A 22180-nucleotide genomic window follows, 5' to 3' on the forward strand; every position below is an offset into this window, starting at 1 on the left:
ATTCACCTGGGTTCTATGGAGCCCTTGTGGGAGGGCCAAGATCTGGGCTGAACTCTGGGATTCTAAAATGAGTGAGACGTTGGGATTTCCCTGGTGGTCCAGTGGCTAAAATTTTGCTCCCAATGCAGGGACCCCAGGTTTGATCCCTGGTCAGGGAAATGGATCCCAGTTGCCTTAACTAAGACCTGGTGCAGCCAAATGAGTGAGACAGAGGGAACAAATACCTGTTCTAGAATAAGATGAACTGGGTGCACAGGGGAGCAAGAATCATCCTGCTTGGAGGGTTCTAGTGAGGATTCTTGGATGAATCCTATCCACCCCAACATTCAGGCCACAAACCAAGGACTTAGTCTCAACTCCCGTCTCTAGCTCCATCCAATCACTGGAGATTTCATCGTTTAAAAGTCTCAACTTCATCTGCTTCTCTGCAGTTCTTTACCTCTCACTCGAATGCCTACAGTATCCTCAGCACACCTCTGCCTCTGGTATGGAAGTACTGAGGAGCATCCTGACATGACCGCTTAATAGCTGCGCAGTGTTGGCAGGGCAAGTTAACCTCTGTGCGCCAGCATTTTCTGAAAAATGGGTGTTAATCCTCAGAATTGATTGTGGACAGTCTAACACATGTAAGGCATTCAGGCTTGGGCCTAGCATTCAATATATGTTGGCTATTAGCTTCACTCTTTCCAATCCATCCTTCACTCAGCTGCCAGAAATAATCTGACCAGGTCATTCCTGCTTAATCTCAGCGGCCCACTATCATATTCAGGAGAATTGCCAACACCTGAACCGCAAGGCTCCACATGTCTTTCACGTTGTAAATATTCACTTTCCTGAAAGCAACTGATAAATTGTGCCTCCAGACATTTGCTTTATGCTGTTCCCTTTGCTTCAGTACTCTCTCCCCATCTCTTCCTGTCTAAGTCATCCTGAGTTTTTAAGTATTTGTGATGCTGGCTGGATTATGAGGTGGTTACCGGGCTCTACGGGTGTTAGGTGAGCTGGGGGCAGGAATGCCAAATGGTCTCCAATGAATGGGACCCTCAATACGAACCATCCACCCCTCACAACGGAGGGTCACTGAGTGAGAGTGCAGGGAGCATGCTAAATCGAATTGGGTGGATGTTCTGGATTGGTCCTGCTGTACTTCCACCTTCAAACAGGTAGGGCGGTCCCTGTTTTGAGGTCCTCATCCCTGGGGCATGTATCAAAGAGGCTCTCCTCCGGTGAGGCCTGGCAGAGGCCTGGCTGGGAGAAGCCTTGGACCCCTGCCTCCTTTTAAGTCTTCATGCCTCTGGCACTGGTCCTGCTGCTAATGGTGCACCTTGGTACATTTGGTTCCTGGCACTTTTCCTGGGAACCAAGAGAATCCCTGGGCTGTAGAAGGAGGAAGAAACAGGGTCGAGTGGGGCTTGTCCTGGCCCTGGTGCTGATGAGCTGTCCTTGAAGGCTGAGCTGAACCTTGCCAGAGCTGGGCCTCACATTCTCTTTGAAGTCAGCCAGATATTTTTTGCTTTGACTCCTTAGGGGTGTCATGAGGACCCTACCATTGGGTTGCACAGGAAAGCCCAAATCCTGCAGGGGACCCACCACTCATGCCGATTCGGGCTGGAGCTAGGGGTGCACGTGGGAACTACCAAACCCACTGTAAACTATTGAGATGCTTCCCTTCCAGTTGGTGAAGTACTGCTGTCCCCAGCCCCCAGTGCCTTCCTCCCTAGCCTGGCCCCTCCCCTGGGAGCCACCCTCCACTTTCCCACCACCTGGCAACTAAAGCAAGGGCGCTTTACTTTTTGGGGGGTTGGGGGCCCACCACGCAGCTTGTGGAATCTTAGTTCTAGACCAGGAATTGAATCAGTGCCTCCTGCACTAGAAGCGTGGAGTCCTAACCACTGGACCACCAGGGAAGTTCCAAAGGGTGCTTTACTTTTTTGTGTGTCATGGACCCATTTGTTGTCTCTACTGAAGCCTGTGGACCATAAGGTTTTTATGTACATAGAGTATGTTGTAATCCTATATAATTTTACATGTTAAAAACTATATATCGATATCTATATATATTCTGTGATGCCTGTAATATATTATGAAAACATCTGTGATTTCTAATGTGATTTCTCTACCTAATGACAAAGGCACAAATTGTGTGAAAAGTTATTGTGCTTTGTTGCTGACATTCTTAATCGAGGGAAATGCTAAATTCAAGGTAGAGATGAGTGAAAATGAAGGTGAAATTTCTTTATCCAAGTTCATGGACTCATGAATTCTAACTGGTTTTAGAACCCTCAGGTTTACAGCCCCTAAACCTGAGAAGCTAAAAGGGTTCAGTTCAGTTCAGTCACTCAGTCGTGTCTGACTCTTTGCGACCCCATGAATTGCAGCACGCCAGGCCTCCCTGTCCATCACCAACTCCCGGAGTCTACCCAAACCCATGTCCATCGAGTCGGTGATGCCATCCAACCATCTTATCCTCTGTCATCCCTTTCTCCTCCTGCCCCCAATCCTTCCCAGCATTAGGGTCTTTTCCAATGAGTCAACTCTTTGCATGAGGTGGCCAAAGTATTGGAGTTTCAGCTTCAACATCAGTCCTTCCAATGAACACCAGGACTGATCTCCTTTAGGATGGACTGGTTGGATCTTCTTGCAGTCCAAGGGACTCTCAAGAGTCTTCTCCAACACCACAGTTCAAAAGCATCAGTTCTTTGGCGCTCAGATTTCTTCACCGTCCAACTCTCATATCCATACATGACTACTGGAAAAACCATAGCCTTGACTAGACGGACCTTTGTTGGCAAAGTAATGTCTCTGCTTTTAAATATGCTATCTAGGTTGGTCGTAACCTTCCTTCCAAGGAGTAAGCGTCTTTTAATTTCATGGCTGCAATCACCATCTGCAGTGATTTTGGAGCCCAAAAAAATAAAGTGTGCCACTGTTTCCACTGTTTCTCCATCTATTCCCCATGAAGTGATGGGACCAGATGCCATGATTTTAGTTTTCTGAATGTTGAGCTTTAAGCCAACTTTTTCACTCTCCTCTTTCACTTTCATCAAGAGGCTCTTTAGCTCTTCTTCACTTTCTGCCATAAGGGTGGTGTCATCTGCATATCTGAGGTTAAAAGGGTTAATTTCCCACAAATAGAGAACTTTCAGACCCTGGATCCATTCAAACTATTCCTCTCTGAACGGTAGGTGAACACATGATGAGTGGCCAGCAGAGGGTAGCATATGAGCAGAAGTGTGGGGCTCAGTTCAGGGCTCAGCTGACACCCAGTTGTTTTTTGTTTTGTTTTTCCGCCTAGTTTTTAGTCCAAGGGCCAGTCTGGTTATAAACAAAGAAACATGAGACCCCAAGGCTTATCTGCTTGCCACCTGTCTTACTTGCACAGGGGCAAGCTCACTTACTTGTGTGCTGCATGGGCCCATAGGATTGAGGCTGGACTGAAGGCCTCCAGCTGCCTGGGCTGGAGGTGTAGAGGAGGTCACCTGAGCCCCCAGGGTCCGAGGTCCTGAAGCAAGGAAGTGGGTCCCAGTAAAGTTCTCCCATGAAACACTCACCCTGCTCTTGGAAGCTTGGGGTATCAAGACACAGGCCTGGGGTTGCCGAGAGCTGGGGGCTTGACAGAGAGCTTTCACCACTTCCTATACCACAGGCTGGGCTGGGGCGGGGTAGAGACGGGGGTTCTTCCTCATGCACACACTGGCTGGCCATGCCTTCACCCCACCCCACCCTTGTGTCCCTCTAGCTCTGGCCCCAGCCTTAGAGCCTCTGGGAGGGAGGGTGCTGATGGAGGGCAGGATTCTATTATGGGATCCTCTGAAATAACGTCCTCTGGCCAAGGTAGGTGGCATTGGCTGGCCCCCAGGCCCTGGCTCCCGGGAAAACTTTCTAAGCAGAAGGCTTACCCATGGCTGCTCTGAGATCGAGGTCTGAGGTCCGAGGTCCATGGATAAGCTTTTGGCTCCCACGCTTGCCCCATCCCCATTCAGGCCGAATGTGGGGCTGCCTCCCAGGCTGCTGTTTGGTGACAGCAGCCTGCCTGGTGTTGGGACTGAGTGGGCCCCTGACCCTCCAGAGACCACCCTCCAGGGCCAGCAGGGCACACAGCACCGGGCTACGTTTCGTTCATGTCACCTGTGGAACCCAGAGCCCAGCCAGGGAAAGATGAGGGCAGAAAGGCACTGTCTGGATAGGGAAGTGACCCCTTTCTAGTGTGAGGAGATGCAGGCTGAGGAAGGGATAGATCTCAGGAGGAAGGGACGTGGGGCTGGGTACCTACTCCCTCCCTCCCTCTGGACAGGGCAGTTGCTGCCTCCAATCCTTCAGGAAGTTCTTCTGGGAAGAGATCCCCCCTCCCCCCCCCCTCCGCCTCATCCCCTTGTCCTCCCTCTGAGAGGCTTCATTCTTCAAATTGAAACTTCCCAGTTCTGGGTGAGGGTTGGGGTAAGATCACAGGCCCAGGGAATCTACCGTCAGTGTGTCCTAACCTTTTTGCCCCAGGGAGGGGAGGTCCAGAAACGAAGGCTTGGTAGCTGAGACCACAAGGCATTTGCTTTATTGTTCCAGGACAGGTAACAGTGGCAGGCCATCAAGGGCCTACTTGTGTCTCATTTGAGCCTGGGCCCAACCTCGGGGGGAGGGGGTGTTCTTGTCACCCTCAAGCTCCCACTTCAGCCTACTTGGTGTGGGTTGGGCTCTCAGGTAGGACACAGTGGGCAAGCAAGTCACACCCCCTTGCTCCAGGGGCATCCTGGACCTGCCAAGCAGTCAAGCAGTCAAAGAGAGGGGGCATGGGTACTCCCCCACCAGCTTGAACCAGAGTTCCCTCCCTAACTGCCCAGGCTGTCTGAAACAGGAGTATTCATAAGCTGGGACCTAAACTACATGAAGTTCTCAGGGGTGACTGTAGTGACGTGGAGGGGCCCTTCCTGCACCCAGGGCTGGGACAAAAGGACACTTTCAAGTTTCCGAGGACAAGGGTTTTTCCAAACACTTTGTGTCGGAATTGGGCTCAGTTTGGTCCTGGGGTGGACAATGCCCCTCCTGTGTGTCATCCCCCAGGGGAAGCCAGATAGAGCTTAAGTTGAGGACAGGTTAAGAGCCTGGCAGAGTGGGTGCTGTGAATATCAGCACCCTCTTGGGGGCCCACAGACAACTTAGGGAGAGGTTCCATATCTCCTCCTTCTCAATGGGCTGCTGGGATGAAGATGGGAGAATAAATACAGGGGGCTTCTGGGAAGATCACTCCTGGAGGGGGGCAGGTCTGCAGAGAACGTGGATGTCAGAAGAGGGTTCCAGGGTGGTCTTGGACCTGGCTGGGGGGCCCTGAGCTTTTGATAACCAAAGCCTTCAACTCTCAGCTGCCTCCCAATGAAGTCTGTGATATAGTTCTGATTCCTCTGGATATAAGGTATGTGAGTGGGTGTATGTCTGCATAATTGTATGTGTATGTGTATGTGTGTGTGCCTGTGCACATGTGCACGAGAGCCTAAGTGTGGATGAGTGTGAGCCATGGATAGTGCGTTTTCTTCTTGCCCAGACACTTGCTCTCCAGGGTCCCTGGGCCAGGAGCTGGTGTACTAGGCAGTAGAAATGTGTAAGGGGCAGAATCCTGGGTGGGGACTTCTCCACCCCCAGCTGCCAGCTAACAACCAAGTTGGCTTCGTGACATAGGGGACAGGGAGGGTGTTTCCTTCCTTGACCTTTAAGGTGAGCCCAACATGGGCGGCTGGCTGGGACTTCCAGGCCAAGCAGAGGCTGGAGCTGCTGCGGGGCATAGCTCAGGCCAGGGCCATGGGCTTGGAGCTGGGACTGAGGTACACAGAGGGGCCAGCAGGGGCCGTGGGGGGTGTGGGCTCCAGCTCCATGAAGGCCGAGTAGAGGGTGGTGAGATGCAGGTCACCCAGTGCCCCAGAGCCCCCGTTGCCTGGGGGTGCCAAGTCGCCTGTCCCACTGCTGGTCTCGGCCAGACAGGGCCCGGGGGGATAGCAGGGAGGGGGAGGTGGCGGCACTGAAGACGATGTCGGCGATGAGGTCACCAGTACCAAGGGGTCAAGGGCCAAGCTGTCATCCTTCAGCTGTTCCCACAGGTTTCCTATTTGGGGGAGAAAACAGGCGTCACGAGGAGGCACCAAGGAGCCCTGCCTGCCTCCCACCCCACGCTCTCACACGCTAAAGAGAGCTGGACTCCGGTAACACCGATTGGAGAGCAGACTTTTGGCACTAGCTCTGTGACCCCAGGCAGTTGCTAAACCTCTTTGAATCCTCCTCCCATGTAGGACAGTTTGAAAGCCATAGCCCAGATGATCTCTGTGGCTCTTTTTTGGGGGGCGGGGAAATGGGCAAAGATTTAAGAGCTGCCTGTTGGAAGGGCTGATGCAGGTGCTGTACATTCTGGGGTTACCCTGGGTAGGGAGCCCTAGGAACTCTTCACCCTGGCTCTTGTCCCGGTTCCCGAGGAAGGTGAATGTGCAGCCCAGACCAGGGATCTTCCAGTAATGCACTGCGGCATCCAGTGAGCTGGCTGGGCTCCTCCGCTGCAGGGCCCAAGGAAAAGGAGCCAAGCCCTGTCGGGAAGTGCTCCCCACTGGGAAGCACTGACTCTGGGGTGCAAACTGTGCACACCCGATCCTTCTCTGTGTGTCGTGTGACCTGCATCGTGGCTGGCCAGGGCCTGGGGCTCCTTCCCTGAGGAACAGGGCTGCAGGGTCTAGAGGAAGGGGGCTGAACTAAACCCAAGACTGGCTGCCTGGCTTCCAATCCTAACTCTCCTTTCTAGCTAAGTGACCTTGAATAAGTTACTTAACCATGCTGCACATCTGTGAAATGGGTTGAATAATCCCTCCTACCCTATAGGCCCACGTGAGAGAGGGCATGTAAAGTGCCTCACAAGATGCCTGACAGTAGGGCTCAGGTAAATGTTTATGGTAGCCCACATATCTATAGCTTCTTCTGAGTCTGTGGAGCCTGGCTCCCCACTTCTGGAGGGGGATGCAGCTCTAGTTGCCTCTCTCTAAGAGTAGCTTCCCAAGACCCAGGCTCTCTCCTCATCAGACTGGGAGATTTCTGAGGGTCAGCTGCCCCCACGTGCTTGTGGATGTCCCCTACCCCAGTGCACACAGAGGGTCTGAGGCCTGCGTCAGCACCCTCCTTCAAAGCTCCTGTGGCCAGTACCAGGGCCTGGGGGTGCACTGGAGATTAGATGGGAATGGGTGGGGTTGGCCACAGGCAGAGATGGAGCAGGCGAGATGGAATGGGAGAGACAGAATCTCTTTCTGGGACCTGCCTAGCTCCTCAGCCTTCCCTTCTTCTGGGGGAAGATCTCTCCTTCGGCATTAGGTGATGAACTCCAAAAATATAGTCGCTTCTGGAAATGTTCACAGTCTCAGTTGCTCACAGTCAACTATGGAATAGACCATTGGCCCCTTTCCAGCCTGTATCTTCTTCTGAAGCTACTTGGGGGGCACGCACCCCTGGTCTATATCTTCTTCTGAGGCTGTTGAGCCTGGCTCTCCACTTCTGGAAGGGGATGCGGCTCTAGTTGCCTGTCTCTAACAGTAGCTTCCCAAGACCTGGGCTCTCCTGGGCACAGCACTCTCAGCCCAGAGCTGAGAGTGGTTTGGTGATAGATCAGTTGGAACCTGTTCAAGGGGACCTAGGAGGAGGGAGATGAGGGCAAGAATATTCCTCTTTGACCCTTTACCACCACCACCCATTCCTCAGCTCTGGGCTTTTTCTGCTCCAGAAACCCGGCAGTTAGCAGGCTGCAACCTGGAGACTGAGACAGGACGGGTCACACTACCAGCTGCCCCTCTCCAGGCCTGTTCCACCTCCCCCTTCCCATCCCCAGCTCACCCTGGAAGTCAAAGTCAGTGAGAGAGGGGTTGATGGCGTCCAGGTCAGTGCCAAGGTCTCCGTCTGGCAGCAGGGTGTCGTGCATGGTCCTGGCTGGGGAAGGTTCAGCCAGCAGCTTGGCACTGTGGCTAGGTGGGGTGTGGGCAGGCAGAGGCGAGTCCTGGGGGGTGCCCGGCTGGGCCCGCAGCTCTAGATGCCCATCTGGCTGTGGGAACAATGGCTGTGGAGGTCCAGGAGGGGCCAGGCCCGGTGAGAGGTGCGAGTATGTCTGCCCATAGCAGGAGGGCGCGTGCCCCCCAAGTAGGTCCTGCAGGGGATTCTTGCCAGGAATGGGACCCGGAGCTGGGTGGATTGAGTGCAGCGGCTGGGAGAGCCCAGCTGGAGGTGCCAGGGGCTGGATGGGGCCGGAGCCTGCCAGCCCAGGGGGTGGGCAGCCGAGCAGTGGGGATCCCAGCTTCTCCCTCTTGTCTCCAATGAGGCTGTCCAGCTCCTCTGAAAAGGCCCGAGAGAGGATACTGTGAGACCTCCTTTCCCCCACAGTTGCTCCCAGCCTTGGAAGCACACTCAGGTCCTTTCCTTATTCATCAGCTTTCCGTTGCCCAGCTTTTCTCACCAACCCCAGTCTTACTTTAATTTTTTGGCTCTGGGCACCCCGGGTCCACCCCGCCAGCCAGCAGCCTCACCTGGCTTGGCCATACTCTTGCGCACGGCGATGGGGTCTTTCCTCTTCCACTTCTGCAGCTCCTCCTGCATCTTGTCGATCTTGGCCGGATTCAGGGCCCACAGGCAGCCCTTGCGAGAGGAACTTCCTGATTTGTTCTCTACCTTTTCGAAGCACTTGTTAAGAGACAGGTTGTGGCGGACAGAATTCTTCCAGCCATCAGGCGCTGTCTGCCGGAGCAGGGCAAGACACGAATTCAGGCTGGGGTCAGAAAAAGCCTTGGCTGTCTGGGCACACAACTGCCACTCACTCTGGGGCTTGTCATGTTCTCAGAGACCACCCCACACTCAGTCCCATCAGTAGTGGGAGAGGGATGGGCAAGAACCTCAGTCACAGTTATTAGTACCTAAAATCTACCTCCATCCTATCCCATGCCCTTCAGAGGACTGTTGAGGTGATTCATACAGGAGCAGCTGGTGGGTGCTACGGAGGAGGTTCTGCCCCTCCCCAACCTGAGGTTGGACCACTCCCCGATGGGTCTCCGGGCCTGTGCTTGGGCCCCTCTGTGGAGAGGTACTTGCCATGCTGAGCTCTCTGGGGCTGTGTCTCCCTGCTGTGAGCTTGCCTCCGGGGTGTGGGTCCGTGAATTCCTCTGAGTGTGAGGACGTGTGTTGCTGAGGGTGTGTGTGTGTGAGAAAATCTCTCTGGGGGGGTGTGTGGGTATCTATGATTGTATGTGTGTGTGGGTGTTCACATGCGTGTGCCTGGGGGGCGTGCCCTGGTGGGGAGGCCAGCCCTCAGGCGGGGATGCTCGTGCCAACAGAATAAACACCCATTAGGAGGCCTGGTCATGCCACCAGTGCAGTAATTGTGCCCAGGGAGGGTTGTAAAAACCATTAGGCTGACTCAATCGGGTGAGAGGCGGTGGCGGGGGTGTCACTGGGCACCCTCCCCCCGCACCCTCCCCCCTCACCTCCAGAGCTCTGTTCCAGGCTCTATGACAGTCCTCGGCCCAGCAGGGGTGACTGTGGGCAGAGCACCCGCTCTGCCTGGTGAGGTCCTTCTGCGCCCTCACCCTGCGGCCCCTCTCCCTTCCAGCTCACTGTTTCTGCCTAATGAGGGGCGGCCACTCCCTCCTCCCCAGCTCACTTGCCCCAGAGAGCAGCCAGGCTGAATCACGTCCAGCAGAACCGGGCCCCAATGCCAGCGTCGCTGCAAGTGGTTGGCAGGAGCGGCTGAAGCCTTTCCTAGGGGCCACTGGCCTGGGTCAGGGGGCTGGTTGAGATGACCCCCAAGGCTCCCAGGGTCATGAGAGAAGACTCTTAAGCCACCAGACCAGCCAGCTAAGGATTAACCTTCAACTCCCACAGCAGTCCCTATGAGGAGTCAAGACTGTGTGGCCCAGTGGGCAGTTAATGGGCACTGGGCCCTTTTACAGCCCCATAAATCTGTGACTTTGGGATGCCAGAGCAGCCCCCACCCCAGCCACTTCCTGTTTGGAAGAGGGATGGTCAGCACTAGCAATTATGTCCAGTGGCTGGAACTTGCGCCGTCCCACATCCCTGACTCACAGGGCTTCATGACGCCCATCTCAGCTGCCTTGGGCATGAGTGCTGCCCACCCCAGGGTCCACTCAGTCCTCGCACAGAAAAATGACCTTCAAGTGGGGAATGAGAGCTAGAGGTGGGGAGAGGATCTTTGAACTCTTTCCTTAGGTGGATTGGAGGGGATTTGTCAGAGCTGGAAGGAACCTATATGCCACCTGGTCCAATCTGACCATTTTACAGACTGGGAAACTGAGGTCCAGAAAAGAAAGAGTCCAGGCTGAGATCACATAAAGAGGCAGGGACAGAGTCAGACTCCAGCTCTGTTCCCTAACTAAGGGCCCTGCCCAGGTCACCCCACCGGATTGTCTTTACCACCTGGGGCCCGTCCCATCCTTACAGATGGTTTCTCTCTGAAGTCAAATGTAAACTTGGGAGGGAGGGAGTGATGCAACTGGCTAAGAACAACAACTGGAACCAAAAAAAAAAAAAAAGCAGTTAGACCTCTTCACTCCTCAGCCCCATAAAACAGGGATTACACGGCTCCCAGGAAAAATAATTAAGCCAGGAAGATGAGATGTAGGGAGGGGCTGGGGGCCAGGCTGGGAGTTGGCAGGGAGGAAAAGCTGAGAGGAATGGGGCAAGGCCCTCTCCCACTTCCTTCTCTCTCGCCCGACTCCTTGAAGCCTTAGGGGACGTTCTAAAAGCTTTACAGGTCAATGAGACTTTGGCCCCCTGACATGCTGGGATTTAGAGGGCAAGCCCTGGATACCGGCTTTGATGCTGCTTGAATCCCATTGCCAACTTTCCTCCTTGCTCCTCTCCCTTCCAGAAGCTCTGATGGATGACCATGCTTTTTTGTTCTTGGCCAGAACTCTGGCCATCTTGCCCATTCATCGTTCGATGGCAGCTCAGCAAGTATGAACTTGTTGGAATTCTTGTTCAGTTGCTACGTTGTGTCTCACTCTTTGCGACCCCAGGACTGTAGCCCTGTCAGATTCCTCTGTCCATGGGATTTCTCAGGCAAGAATACTGCAGTGGGTTCCCATACCCTCCTCCAGGGGATCTTCTCAAGCCAGGAATCGAACCTGCGTCTCCCGCACTGGAAAGTGGATTCTATACCACTGACCCATCAAAAAAAACCCTTGTTTGAATATCAACCTCAGATTATCCCCAGACAGCACAATTGGGAAGATGGTGGGGCCAGAAATCACCCACTGGTGGGTGGAGCTGAGTTCTGGATTACCTGGGTCTCAGCTCCCGCCCTTTGCCTGGGCAGCAGGTGAGACCATATCCATCAGGTTGCAGGCCTTGGAGAAAGCATTCCTCATACACAAGCTCTGACTTCCCCTGCACCCACCCCAGAAGGAGGGGTTTTTGTTGGAGGGCCTGGGGAGCCTGCAGACAAGGGAAGTGGGAAGCCAGAAAGCCTGAGCCAGCAGCAAGTGATCCCGCCTGCTGTTTGGCCTTGAGCAAATGGAGAGAGAAGGGCACTTGTCTTGCCTCTAGGGAAAGAGTCTGGTAGAGCCCCAGAAGCCCCTTCTGTGGATGAAAGAGACTAGATCCTGTCCATGGGAAGGTCAGGTGAAACAGCCAGCTCCCTAGGACACTCTAAGACTGTGAAGCCCACACCCCGCTTTCTGGCAGAACTGCAGCTGAGCCTGCCACCCACGGAGGCAGATCCTAATCTCTCCCAGGAAGGCAATGAGTTCTGCAGTCCCAGCATCCTGGGTGACCTTGGCTGGCCAGCTCCTACCCAAATTCTTCAGTCCCACAGCATCCTGGGGGCAGCAGTGGGAACAGCCTCTCATTTCTTCCCAAGCTCTGTCTCCCCATTTGGGGTAGGTGGGTGCTCCTTGAAGCCTATCAGGTTGCCATGTCCACCTTCCACCAGCAAGAGGTCTGACTCCAGCCTGCTGTGTGACCTCTGGTGAATGGCTTGAGCTCTCTGTTGCCCAAACAGAACTGACCTTCTGAAGGGCAGACAAAGGGAAGTGTGTGGTGAGAGGGCACACCCTCTCCTGGCTTTCATTCAAACTCATCTCCCACCTCCCAATGGTATCTTTCGGTTCCAGAGAGGTCTGGTTTGCCCAGGACTTGGGGGTGGTGTGGTGGGGTGGATTTGGGGCTCACCTTGAAGTAAGGAAAGTGCTCCGTCATAAAATTGTAGATCTCGCTGACAGGAAGGCTCCCAGTTTTACTGTTCTTAAGGGCCATGAAGATGAGGATGCTGAAGGCAGAGAAAGCTCTGAGAGTTTGAACCTCTGATTGGGCCTGGAGTCTTCCCCCACCCTCCTACCCTGGCTGGAATAGTCAAGAAAGAAGAGCCTGCTGCAGAATTCATGGGTGAGAGGCGGTCGAGAGGAGAAGGGATGAGAAAGTATCCACTGAAGTTAGGAATTACTGATATTCGAGGGTCTTGTGGCATCTGAGAGAGCTGGGTTACACTCTTGGCTTTAGTCACTCACTAGCTGTGTGACCTTGGATGAGTGCCTTAACCTCTCTGAGCCTCAGTTTCTTCAGCTTTGAAGTGAAGAAAGTAATAGCTACCTCAGAGTCATGATGATTAAGGATGCTGCCTAGCATATAGAAGGCTCTCATTAAATGGACGCTGTTATTACCAGTCAGCCCTCGCCAATTGCTTGAATATCGGATAAAGGGAGGGAACTAAGGTTATTTGAGCCCCTACAATGTGCCAAGCATATTCTCTCACTTAATCTATCCAAAGGCCTGAATACTGCAGGTTTTTTTGTTTTTTTTTTAAGATGAATAAACAGAGGCTTAGAAAGATTAAGTCACTTGCCTGAGGTTTCAGCTAGTAAATTCGGAGCCTGGACTTGAATCGAGTTCTACTGGACTCCAAAGATTGCATGTGCTCTTTTCTGTGCACCATCCTGCCTTCCTCAAACCCCTTCTCTGTGCTCCTGGATGATGTGTAAGTACCTTTTCCATTTCCTGAGCTCACCCTGGCTGATGACCAGACCTGTGAGGCCTGGCACACAGGAGGTCAAGTATCAGTGTTGGTTGGATGAATGAAAGTTCAGATGGAAGGGATCCCAGATGCGCAGGGTGCTGCTGGCCTGGCACCTATAACTCCAGCCCCAGAGCAGCTCCACTAGATCTGGTAGATGCTGAGTAAATGAACCACCTCTGCAGACCTCATCCCTAGCTTACTTCTCGTGGCGCTTTGGGGTGAGGCTTCTCTCTGAGTCTGCAGAGGGAGGGGAAAGGGAGGAGCATCCCCCCTAAACTCTTGGTCCCAGGCCCTGGGCCCCAAGAGGCTAGAACCTAGTGGGCTCACCCCAGGGCACCAGCATCTGCTGAGCTGAGCCACAGACATGGCTCCCCAGGGTTGGACGAGAGGTCAGAGGGGAGCTAGTCAAGCCCCCTGCCCCCACGCTGGAATCTTCTCTCTAGCATCCTTTGGAAGTCTACCGGGTATGACTTCCACCCCTCTACCATTACCCTAATACCTCAAGGATTCCATGTCTCAGGGACTTCTCACCCCTCTTCCTTCTACCCCAGAAGTGCTGAGAAACGTACCTGTAGGAGTAAATGGGTTTTGGGAAGAGGGGCTGGTGCCCATCGGTGCTGGCCTGGGGTGCGATCCGCTGGTATGGATAGTGTGAGGAGCCCAGGTAGGGTACAGGGTAGCTGCTGCCACCTGGTGAGTACTGTAGAGGTCAAAGGGGCAGAGTGGTTGCCACGGTAACCAGTCTTCCCAAGGAAGGGAGCCCCCTCCCCCCACTCATATACATCCAGAGAAGGAACTGAAACTAGATTCTTCTCTCAAGCATTCCGCCACCCATGGTCATGGGCCCCAAAGGCAGAGCTATCTGAGGCTGGCCAAGGATGTGGCTGTCCTGGGAGGGCCTGTGAGGAGATCCACATTCCAGAATTCAGGATCTCAGAGGTCTCAAATCCTCCTTCAGCATCTTCCTCTCAGGCCTCTAGGTACCCTGGTTGCCATGGTGATAGGACAGGAGCTGAACTAGAGAGTGTGAGGGGTAGCTCAGGCCTCTGTACCCTTTTGGGAAGGTGCTTCGGACCTCCCTGGCATCTCCTGGAGTGCTTGGGCCGGAAATGGGGTGTCCGGCCTGGGCGTTTGCTGGGCACTGGCCCCTTTTACGAGTTTCAGTGGCTCTTTGAAAGGGCCGGTCATGGTGGTGGGCAGGTGAGGGTAGGAGGTGGTTTTTACGGCAAAGGGAGTGGCTGCCGGGGATGATGTTTTATGGGGGTGAGGGGGGGTAGGGGACTCTGACTCCCCCATCTGCTCCAGGCTGAAGTGCTCTTTCCAGGTCACCCGAGAGACACTTAGTGACTGAGTCACCCACTCTGCAGGCTCCATAAAGCCCTGGGTGCGGCCATCTTGTTCGGGGAGGGGGTGCAGAAAACAGGGGGTATCAAGACAGAGCTGGACACGGCAAGGCTGTCTAGGGTCTGGTAGCCCCTGAGCCCTGCTGTGGCCCAGCCCCTGTTGGGCCAGGCTGCCTCAGGGACACCCCTACCCTGAGTCAGACTGTGAGCCTCAGGATGGCCCAGCCACTCCAGCCAGGCTCCTCACAGAGTGAGGATGATCCCGTGTTCCCTCTGCTTCCCTCCTTCTCCTTCTTTCTCCCCACAAAGCAAGCAGTCTGACCACCCTCCCGCCCACGTGCCTGCCTCCCTAGCTTGGCCAACATCAGGGCCAATGCCAAAGAGCTGGAAGTAGAACCTGCTCCACAGGCAGGGCCTGTCTCAGTGCCAGGCTGCAGGTGGATAGAGCTGGGCGCTGGGCAGCCACTTGCTCTGTCTTGCCCGGTGACTCCTGGGAGCTGCCTGGCTGCTCTGGGGCACTTTTCTTTCTCTTTTTAAAAACCTCCATCCCATGCCAGTGTGGGGCAATTACTTGGCATCCTGTGAATCGGGGAGGAGCTGAGGCTGAGCAGTGGGGTGGGGAGTGGAAAGAGTGTTAGTCTCTCAGTCGTGTCCGACTCTTTGCGACCCCATGGACTGTAGCCTGCCAGGCTCCTTTGTCCATAGGATTCTCCAGGCAAGAATACTGGAATGGGTTGCCATTCCCTTCTCCAGGAGATTGTAGGGAGGGGGGATAGGGTGAAAGATAATGGGGACTTGGAGCCTCCAACGGGTAAGGTCCCCTAGCCTCACTCCTGGTCCCTCCCTGTCTAGGCTAAAGGGAAGTTTGAGGCCAAGGCCACATAACAAGAAGGTGGATGACCCAGGCAGGAGCTCATTGTTTCCTGTGGTGTTCAGCCTTGTGTGACACCCCACTTAAACTCCTTTACTCTTTGCTCAGTCCTTGTCTTGTTCTCCTCTTTCTCTCTGTTTTTGGTTCCATCCGGCCCTGCCCCAATCTCAGCCCCACCCTCTTTGCCAAGACCTCTCAGGCACTGCCTGGGTCTCAGACAAGCCCCGCCCACTCCGAGAGAAGGGCAGTTGCTTCCCTTCCTGTGAACCCCTGTTCCCCACCCTGGGTGGCCCAGTCTGAGATTCAGGGCCCGGCTGCCCCTACCTGCCCATCCAGGTGTGCATGCATACACTCATATACACACCCACACATCATACATGAACACAGTATCCTGAGACCCTGGGGGAAATTGCCCACCTGCCCCAGACCCACCTGGTGGAAAGGGGGCTGGGAAGGACAGTACATGTGCTGCAAGGGGGGCTGGTAACAGTACATCCCTGGACCACTCTCCAGAGCTGGGGGCTTGACCTTGACTTCTGACCCCTGCTGGAAGGAAAGAAACAGATGAACAGTCTGGACCTTGTCTTTTTTCCTTCCTATCATCCATCTTGAACCTTACACAAAAGCAATTCCACCTTTGCCTCTAGCAAAGCTTATTCCTGGAGAATAAATACAAGAGAACAGAGGAGGGCAAGGATTTTCCCCAGGGAACTCAGCAGGTTAGTGGTGGAGTTGGAGCTGGAACTGATTGTGCTCCCTACCCCCCACTTCCCTGCAAGTGAGAGGCTGAGGCTGGGCTGTCCAGGGAAGTGAGGGAGACTTGTCGTCAGTCACACTGAAGCTGGGGTAGGACCCTGGAATGGCACAAGGATGCACGGCCTGACCCCACTCACCAAGCCTGGCTCGGGACCTACTTCCTGGTTCAGAGCCACCAGCCCCTCAGAGCAGATCCGCAAAGGACCACTGCTCTGGAATTCCCATTGCAGAGCCATGGGGAGGGATCACAGGAAGTGGCCAGACAGGTTGGTCCAGCTGGGACCCCCAAGGCCCTACCACTTCCTATTCTGCAAAGCCCAAGGGAGATCTAGCAGGTTCTCTGGAGGGGGCTAGGGAGTCCCCTCTGCTCTGGGCACCCCCAACTTAGAGCCTCTGCTCTCTGTTCTGAGGAGTCTGTGCTGTGTGCTAAGTTGCTTTAGTCGTGTCTGACTCTTTGCAACCCTGTGGACTGTAGCCCACCAGGCTCCTCTCTCCATGGGATTCTCCAGGCAAGAATACTGGAATGGGTTGCCATGTCCTCCTCCAGGGGATCTTCCCAACCCAGGGATTGAATCGGCACATCTTATGTCTTCTGCACTGGCAGGCGGGTTCTTTCTTGCTCGTACCTCCTGGAAAGCCCCTGAGGAGTCTACCCAGTTGCTAGTCTGCTGGAGCCCTGTACCCTTTCCCACTCTGGCAGAGGGAATCTGCAGCTGCTGGTGGTGGTGGGGGCCGGATCCTGGCTTCCCACAGGTTGTGAGCCCCACTGGAACCCCCAGGGACTCGCATAGAGCTCTACCCTGAGTAGGCACCCAGACAGAGAGCACAGCTAGGGACTGGAAGATAAACCAGGCCAAGAGCAGGTGGATCATTCTTATTGGGGTTACCAGGGGCCTGGGGAACCAGCTTCTGGGCCCAGAGGGTCAAATCAGCTGTGAGCTCTTTCCTGGGTGTGCCCTGGGGTGGCTGATGCAGAGATATCCATAATCATAGAATCTCAGGCCTAGAAGGGCCGGGAATACTATGTACAACCCTATTATTTGGCCAATGATGGGGCTGAGCCCATAGAAGGGAAGGGATGTGCCCAAGGCCACTCAGTGAGTCGACCATCCTGCTGTGGGTCTCTGGGCTCGAGTTCTTCTCCTTGATCTCTATGGGACCTCAGTTTCTTCTTCTGCAAAATGGAGATAGTGGGAACTCTTTAGAGGGTTGTCGTAAGGATTAAAGAGTACTTGAAAGGAAACATCTGGCACAGTGACCAGAGACTGGCACTGAGTGGACATTTACGGGGCAGTAACTGATGGGACAGGGCTTCCCAGGTGGCTCAGTGGTAAAGAATCTGCCTGCAATGCAGGAGACTTGCAGGAGAGGCATGTTTGATCCCTGGGTTGGGAAGATCCCCTGGAACAGGAAATGGCAACCCACTCCAGTATTCTTGTATCTGGAGTAGGCACAGCTCAAACTGGGAGTGGGTTTTCCTCTTCCCAAGGCAATAAGCCTATGGGGTAGGTGCTGGTCAGTATACTTTTCTGATGAGACTCAGAGATGTTAAGTGACTTGCCCAAGGTCACAGAGCTTATGGGTATGGCTATGAAAGGACACATTGATCTTCTAAGGTGCTTTCAAGGTATTTCTATGAATACACCCAGGCCTCATTCTAGGCAAAGAATGGGGCCCAGAAGTTCCTTTGAGGAGACTTAAGTCCTCTCCCAATTCTGCATGCTGATGCTGGAGTGGAGAACATTGTTCTATGTGACTCCTCCCTAAGCCCTTTCTCCTGGCCTCTGGAATGTGTTTTTCTTCTCTCGTTTACATATGGGTGTGAAGGTCTGGCTGGGGATTCTTGACATTTAAACAAACAGAGAGAAGCTGCATGCAGGAATCCTGACTCAGGAGCCTCTGGGGAGCTTCCAGCATCCCTGGCCCGACCCCTTCTACACTGGGCCAGGTCAGCATTCCCTCCCTCAGCTGACCTGGAGGCTCCGAATGAAGCTGAAAGACCCCAACACTCTGAGCTTGCAGGTGCACACTGACCCTGAGTAGAAAGGTCTGGAAAGGGGATGGCAGAAAGTTTGATCTCAGAAGACTTTCTGGAGTGCCAGGAACTGGCACAGGGGTGATGGGGTGTGCGCTGGTGGATGGTACTCACCAGGACTTGGGGGCTGTGCTCCTGGCTGGGGTAGGGCAGCCCGTTGCACCAGACCTCCGCAGGAAAGCCAGGCAGGAAGGCCTCAGCCTCCCCCACATCCGCAGGGATCTCCTCAAAGGCCTCCAGCGCCCCCAGGGTCTTAAAGGAGTGTCCATCGAGGGCCAGGGCGGTCTGGGCCTCGGGGAAGACATCCTCATGGAAATGACGCTTGTATGGGTGGAAAGGCACGTGGCTGCCCTTGAGGAAGCGCCCGGGACCGCTTGCTGGACCTTCCTCAAAGCCGAAGCCAGGGTACTTGTCTGAGGGTGAGGGCCGGAAGGGGCCTGGGCCAGGGCCAGCTGGGCAGTGGACTTGCTCGGGGCCTGGTGACGCGACGCTGGGGCTGTGTGGGGGCAGTGAAGACTCCCGCTCTGGAGGGCCATCAGGCACAAAAGACGAGCAGCTGAAGGCGGCATGCTTCTAGGGTGGACAGAGGGTAGACAGCCTGTAAGCAGAGGCTGGATCCAGACCCAACTCTGTGTGAGGGTAAAGGGTCTGTGGCTGAGCTCTGGGGAGCCCCCGGTGGAGGAGGGAGACCTAACCCGCCCTTGGAAGCCTCAATCTGATCAGGACACACCGCTTCGAACTCCGGGTCACCCCCAGTAGGATGGACGCACAGCCCTGCCCTGGGAAAGTCCCAGACTGAAGGGACAAGCAGAGGCCCAGATCTCAACACTTCGGGATCTGGGAGTCCCTGGGTACTTGTTTGCTGGGAGAAAGGACAAGACAGAAGCAGGGAGGTCCCAGGGGGGTTGGGGTGATGGCCCACCTGCTGTCACATGGCCTTCCGGTCTTGGCCTCAGCCCAGGCCTAGGTGCCAGGTACTTACGTTCTGCGGAGCGGGGGAGCCTGGGAGGCCCGGTGCCTGCATGAAGTCCCCTTGGGGCTCGCCCTCCAGCCTGGTGGGGCCCGGCAACGTGACGTCAGACTGTGGCGGGAGTAGTGACACCATCACCCAGTCCTGGCCTCGAAGAAAGCCGGCTGTGATGAGAGTGAGGACCAGCGTCCAGGGCTGACCAAGCCCGAGTCCACCCCTCCCAACCCCTCCCTGGGCTGGGACCCTGCCTCCACCCAAATGTCTGATGAGAGAGAGAAACAGACAGAGACAGACCAACAGACAAGCTGAGAGAAACAACAGAAGCAGAAGGAAGCAGATCAACAGTGTGAGAGACAGACAGTGAAAGACACACAGGGAGAGGCTGGGGAACCTGCGGGGACATGGATTCTGGTGACACCATGAGCCTGGCATGACACTGAGGAGTGTGTGGCCTCTAGGGTTTTCTCCTGTGTCCGCCACACTCCAAAGTACCCGTGACTTTGTGCAGGCCGCTGCCCTTTCTGAGCTTTAGACTCGCCATTTGAAAAACTCAGGGCTTCCCCTAGGTGACACGTGAGGGCTCTTTCTGCTCAGACATTCTAGAGTTACAGGAGAACTCTGTGTCCAGCACAGCTGAGTGGTTCAGAGGACTCAGCTCAGGGACATCCCTGGTGGTCCAGTGGTTAAGAATCCTGCCAATGCAAGGGACGTGGGTTCAAACCCTGGTCCAAGATCCCACATGCCACAGGGCAAGTAAGACCGTGCCACAACTAGAGAGAAACCAGTGCATCGTAACAAAAGATCCCACGAGCTGCAACTAAGACCCAGTGCAACCAAAAATAAATAAATAAATATTAAATAAGAAAAAAAGACTCAGCTCAAAGCCAGCCTTTTTCTTGCCTTGCTAGCTGTGTCAGTGAAGCTCTGAGCTTCAGCATCAGTCATCTGCAAAAACAGGGAAAGAGAGAGAGACGCCCTCATGCAGATGTGGGGTTAAATGAAATCAAGCACATGAAGAATTGAGCACAGTGCCTAGCTATAGCAAGTGCTCGATAAATGCCAGCTCTCCTTATTAATAGCACGACTAATAAGTTTCTTACTATTACTAACCTCAGCTCTCTGCCTTCCTTCTCCACCACCTACAAAGGGTAGTTTCTCCTGAATTTATTCCTCTTTGCCTGAGTAATCTTTGAGAAAGTCTACCCTGGGCTGAGGGCCTGTTCTGGGCTGAGGGCCTGCTCTGGGCGGAGGGACTGCTCTGGGCTGGCCCCTATGTAAATGATGAGGAGAACTTTTCTCATCGGTTGATCAGAGTAATCCTGTGAGGAAGGTGCATTATTAAACCCACTTTCCAGATGAAGAAACTGAGGTTCAGAGGGTTTATGTGACTGGCCCAAGTCATCTAGCCAATCCTCGATAGAGTCAAGTTTTGAACCCAGATCTGGCCAACTCTGGAGGCTACGCTCTTCTTAGTTTATTTGCTTGGTAGGGGTCAGAGTCGGGGTGCCTGAGCTAGGGGGCCAAACAAGAAAAGCCTAAGGTTGACACTTACCCAAGACCCCCTCTAGCAGAGAAGGACAACTTCATTTCCCCCACCTTGCTGTCCTGGGAGCTCTGGGAGGGAGGGCTGGCCTCGGAGGCCCCTGTGTGCTCTGCCTGGGGTTGGTACATCTTTGCTAAATAAGCTGATCGCTTTCATTTGACAGGGGAGTAGTGGCTACCAGGAAGGGAAGGCATTTGCCTGAAGTCCCTCAGAGGCTCAGTGGTGGAGGGGGCTGGGAGCTGGGCTCCAGGTAGGGGGGTGGGGGAGGCTCTCCCGCCCCTTCAAGAGTCCCTGCAGCCCCTTCTCTGTGTCCCGGCGCCGCTCACTCGGCAAAGCTAAATGTGGCGTGACTGGGGAAGCGCCGAGCTGGCCGTAACTGGATACTGCAGTGGAGCAGGCCCCAGGCCGAGGGGCAGGGCAGCCCATCTCTGGTTCTGCTTGAGCGCCTGGCCTGGCCCCTGCTCCCTGGAAGCCCTGGACAGCTAGGGCCCGCCTGCCCGCCTGGCCCTGGGCCAGACCTGCTTTCCCAAGGCCTTCTCCATCCCCTCCTGACAGAAGGCCGGGGTCCTTCCTCCCCCCACTTCTTAGGCTTTGTAATACGTGGGGTGGTGGTTGCTCTCCTCTCTGGAGGCAGAATAACACGTGGTGAAGAGCAAAGGTTTTGGGAATTCCCTGGCAATTCAGTGGTGAGGACTGTGCACTTTCACTGCTGAGGGCACAGGTTCAATCCCTGGTCAGGGAACTAAGATCCTGCAAGCGGTGTGGTGCAATGCACCAAAAAAAAAAAAAGAGCAAAGGCTCTGAATTGGGGACGAACTGAATTTGAGTCCCAGCTGTGTCACTTTCTTGGTTTGGTGACTTTGAGAAACTGTGTGATTCTCTGTTTCTCCCTTTGCTCCTGTGGTCATGGGGCCTGGGGACCCACCTCACAGGGCCGACATGAAGATTAAGTGACATGATGTGTATCAGTGCCCAGCACGTACAAAATGCTCAAGGAGGTATCATGCACATCTGGATTCATTGGCCAGATGTGGCCATGGCTCCTGACCCCAGACTCTAGTTTCCCTGATGGTCTCACTGCTTCAGGTCTGGGGAGACTGGCTAATGACTCCATTCCCAGATGACAGTTGCCCTTGTAGCCCTGTCTGCCTGGCCTTTACTCAGCCTGGCCCCAAGGGGTTCAGACCCCGGCTCTGCTCCTCTGAGACAGGAACCTGCGGAGGCCTCTCTGAGACTCAACATGGGCCAGCCCTCCTGCCGAAGTTCTGGCCTTCCCAGAAGGGCCCCTACAGCCTCTGTCTGCCCTTCATCCTGGCAGCAGTCCCAGTGTCCTGGGGTGTTATTGGTAGCCCGGGCCAAGTTCCTGTATGTCAGAGGCCTTACCTGAAGGCTTCAGTTCCCAGCTGTGACTTTCATATCCTGGCTTGGCCAAACCACTACCCCACTTCCTCTAAGCTCCCAGGGACAGGATAAGAACCAGGGAGGTTAGGCAGAGTTCAGAGGCCAGTGTCTTGATTTGCACTGAGGATATAGACATCCCTGGAGGAACCTCAGTGTAGGGTTTCCTCTGGGTAGGTTTTATAAATGATGACTTCTGATTTGATGACAAACCCTGTTGATTGTCTCAGCTGAAAT

At 54.6% G+C, this 22180-nt stretch overlaps 1 protein-coding gene across 1 annotated transcript; it reads right to left on the reverse strand.

The window, feature by feature from the left end:
- Positions 1 to 4527: 4527 nt before the first annotated feature.
- Positions 4528 to 19866, reverse strand: FOXN1 (forkhead box N1). The gene is made up of 8 exons (XM_081580404.1): positions 19015 to 19866; positions 18147 to 18605; positions 15674 to 15784; positions 13597 to 13727; positions 12187 to 12283; positions 8532 to 8739; positions 7849 to 8340; positions 4528 to 6088 (listed from the first exon to the last, which is right to left on the reverse strand). The coding sequence occupies exons 1-8, from the start codon at positions 19432 to 19434 to the stop codon at positions 5775 to 5777; spliced, it is 2232 nt and encodes a 743-aa protein (XP_081436530.1). The 5' UTR covers positions 19435 to 19866; the 3' UTR covers positions 4528 to 5774.
- Between the last annotated feature and the right edge of the window lie 2314 nt (positions 19867 to 22180).

Source organism: Giraffa tippelskirchi, chromosome 3, assembly GCF_054371585.1.
Source record: "Giraffa tippelskirchi isolate mGirTip1 chromosome 3, T2T-mGirTip1v1.2.pri, whole genome shotgun sequence".
NCBI lineage: Eukaryota > Metazoa > Chordata > Mammalia > Artiodactyla > Giraffidae > Giraffa > Giraffa tippelskirchi.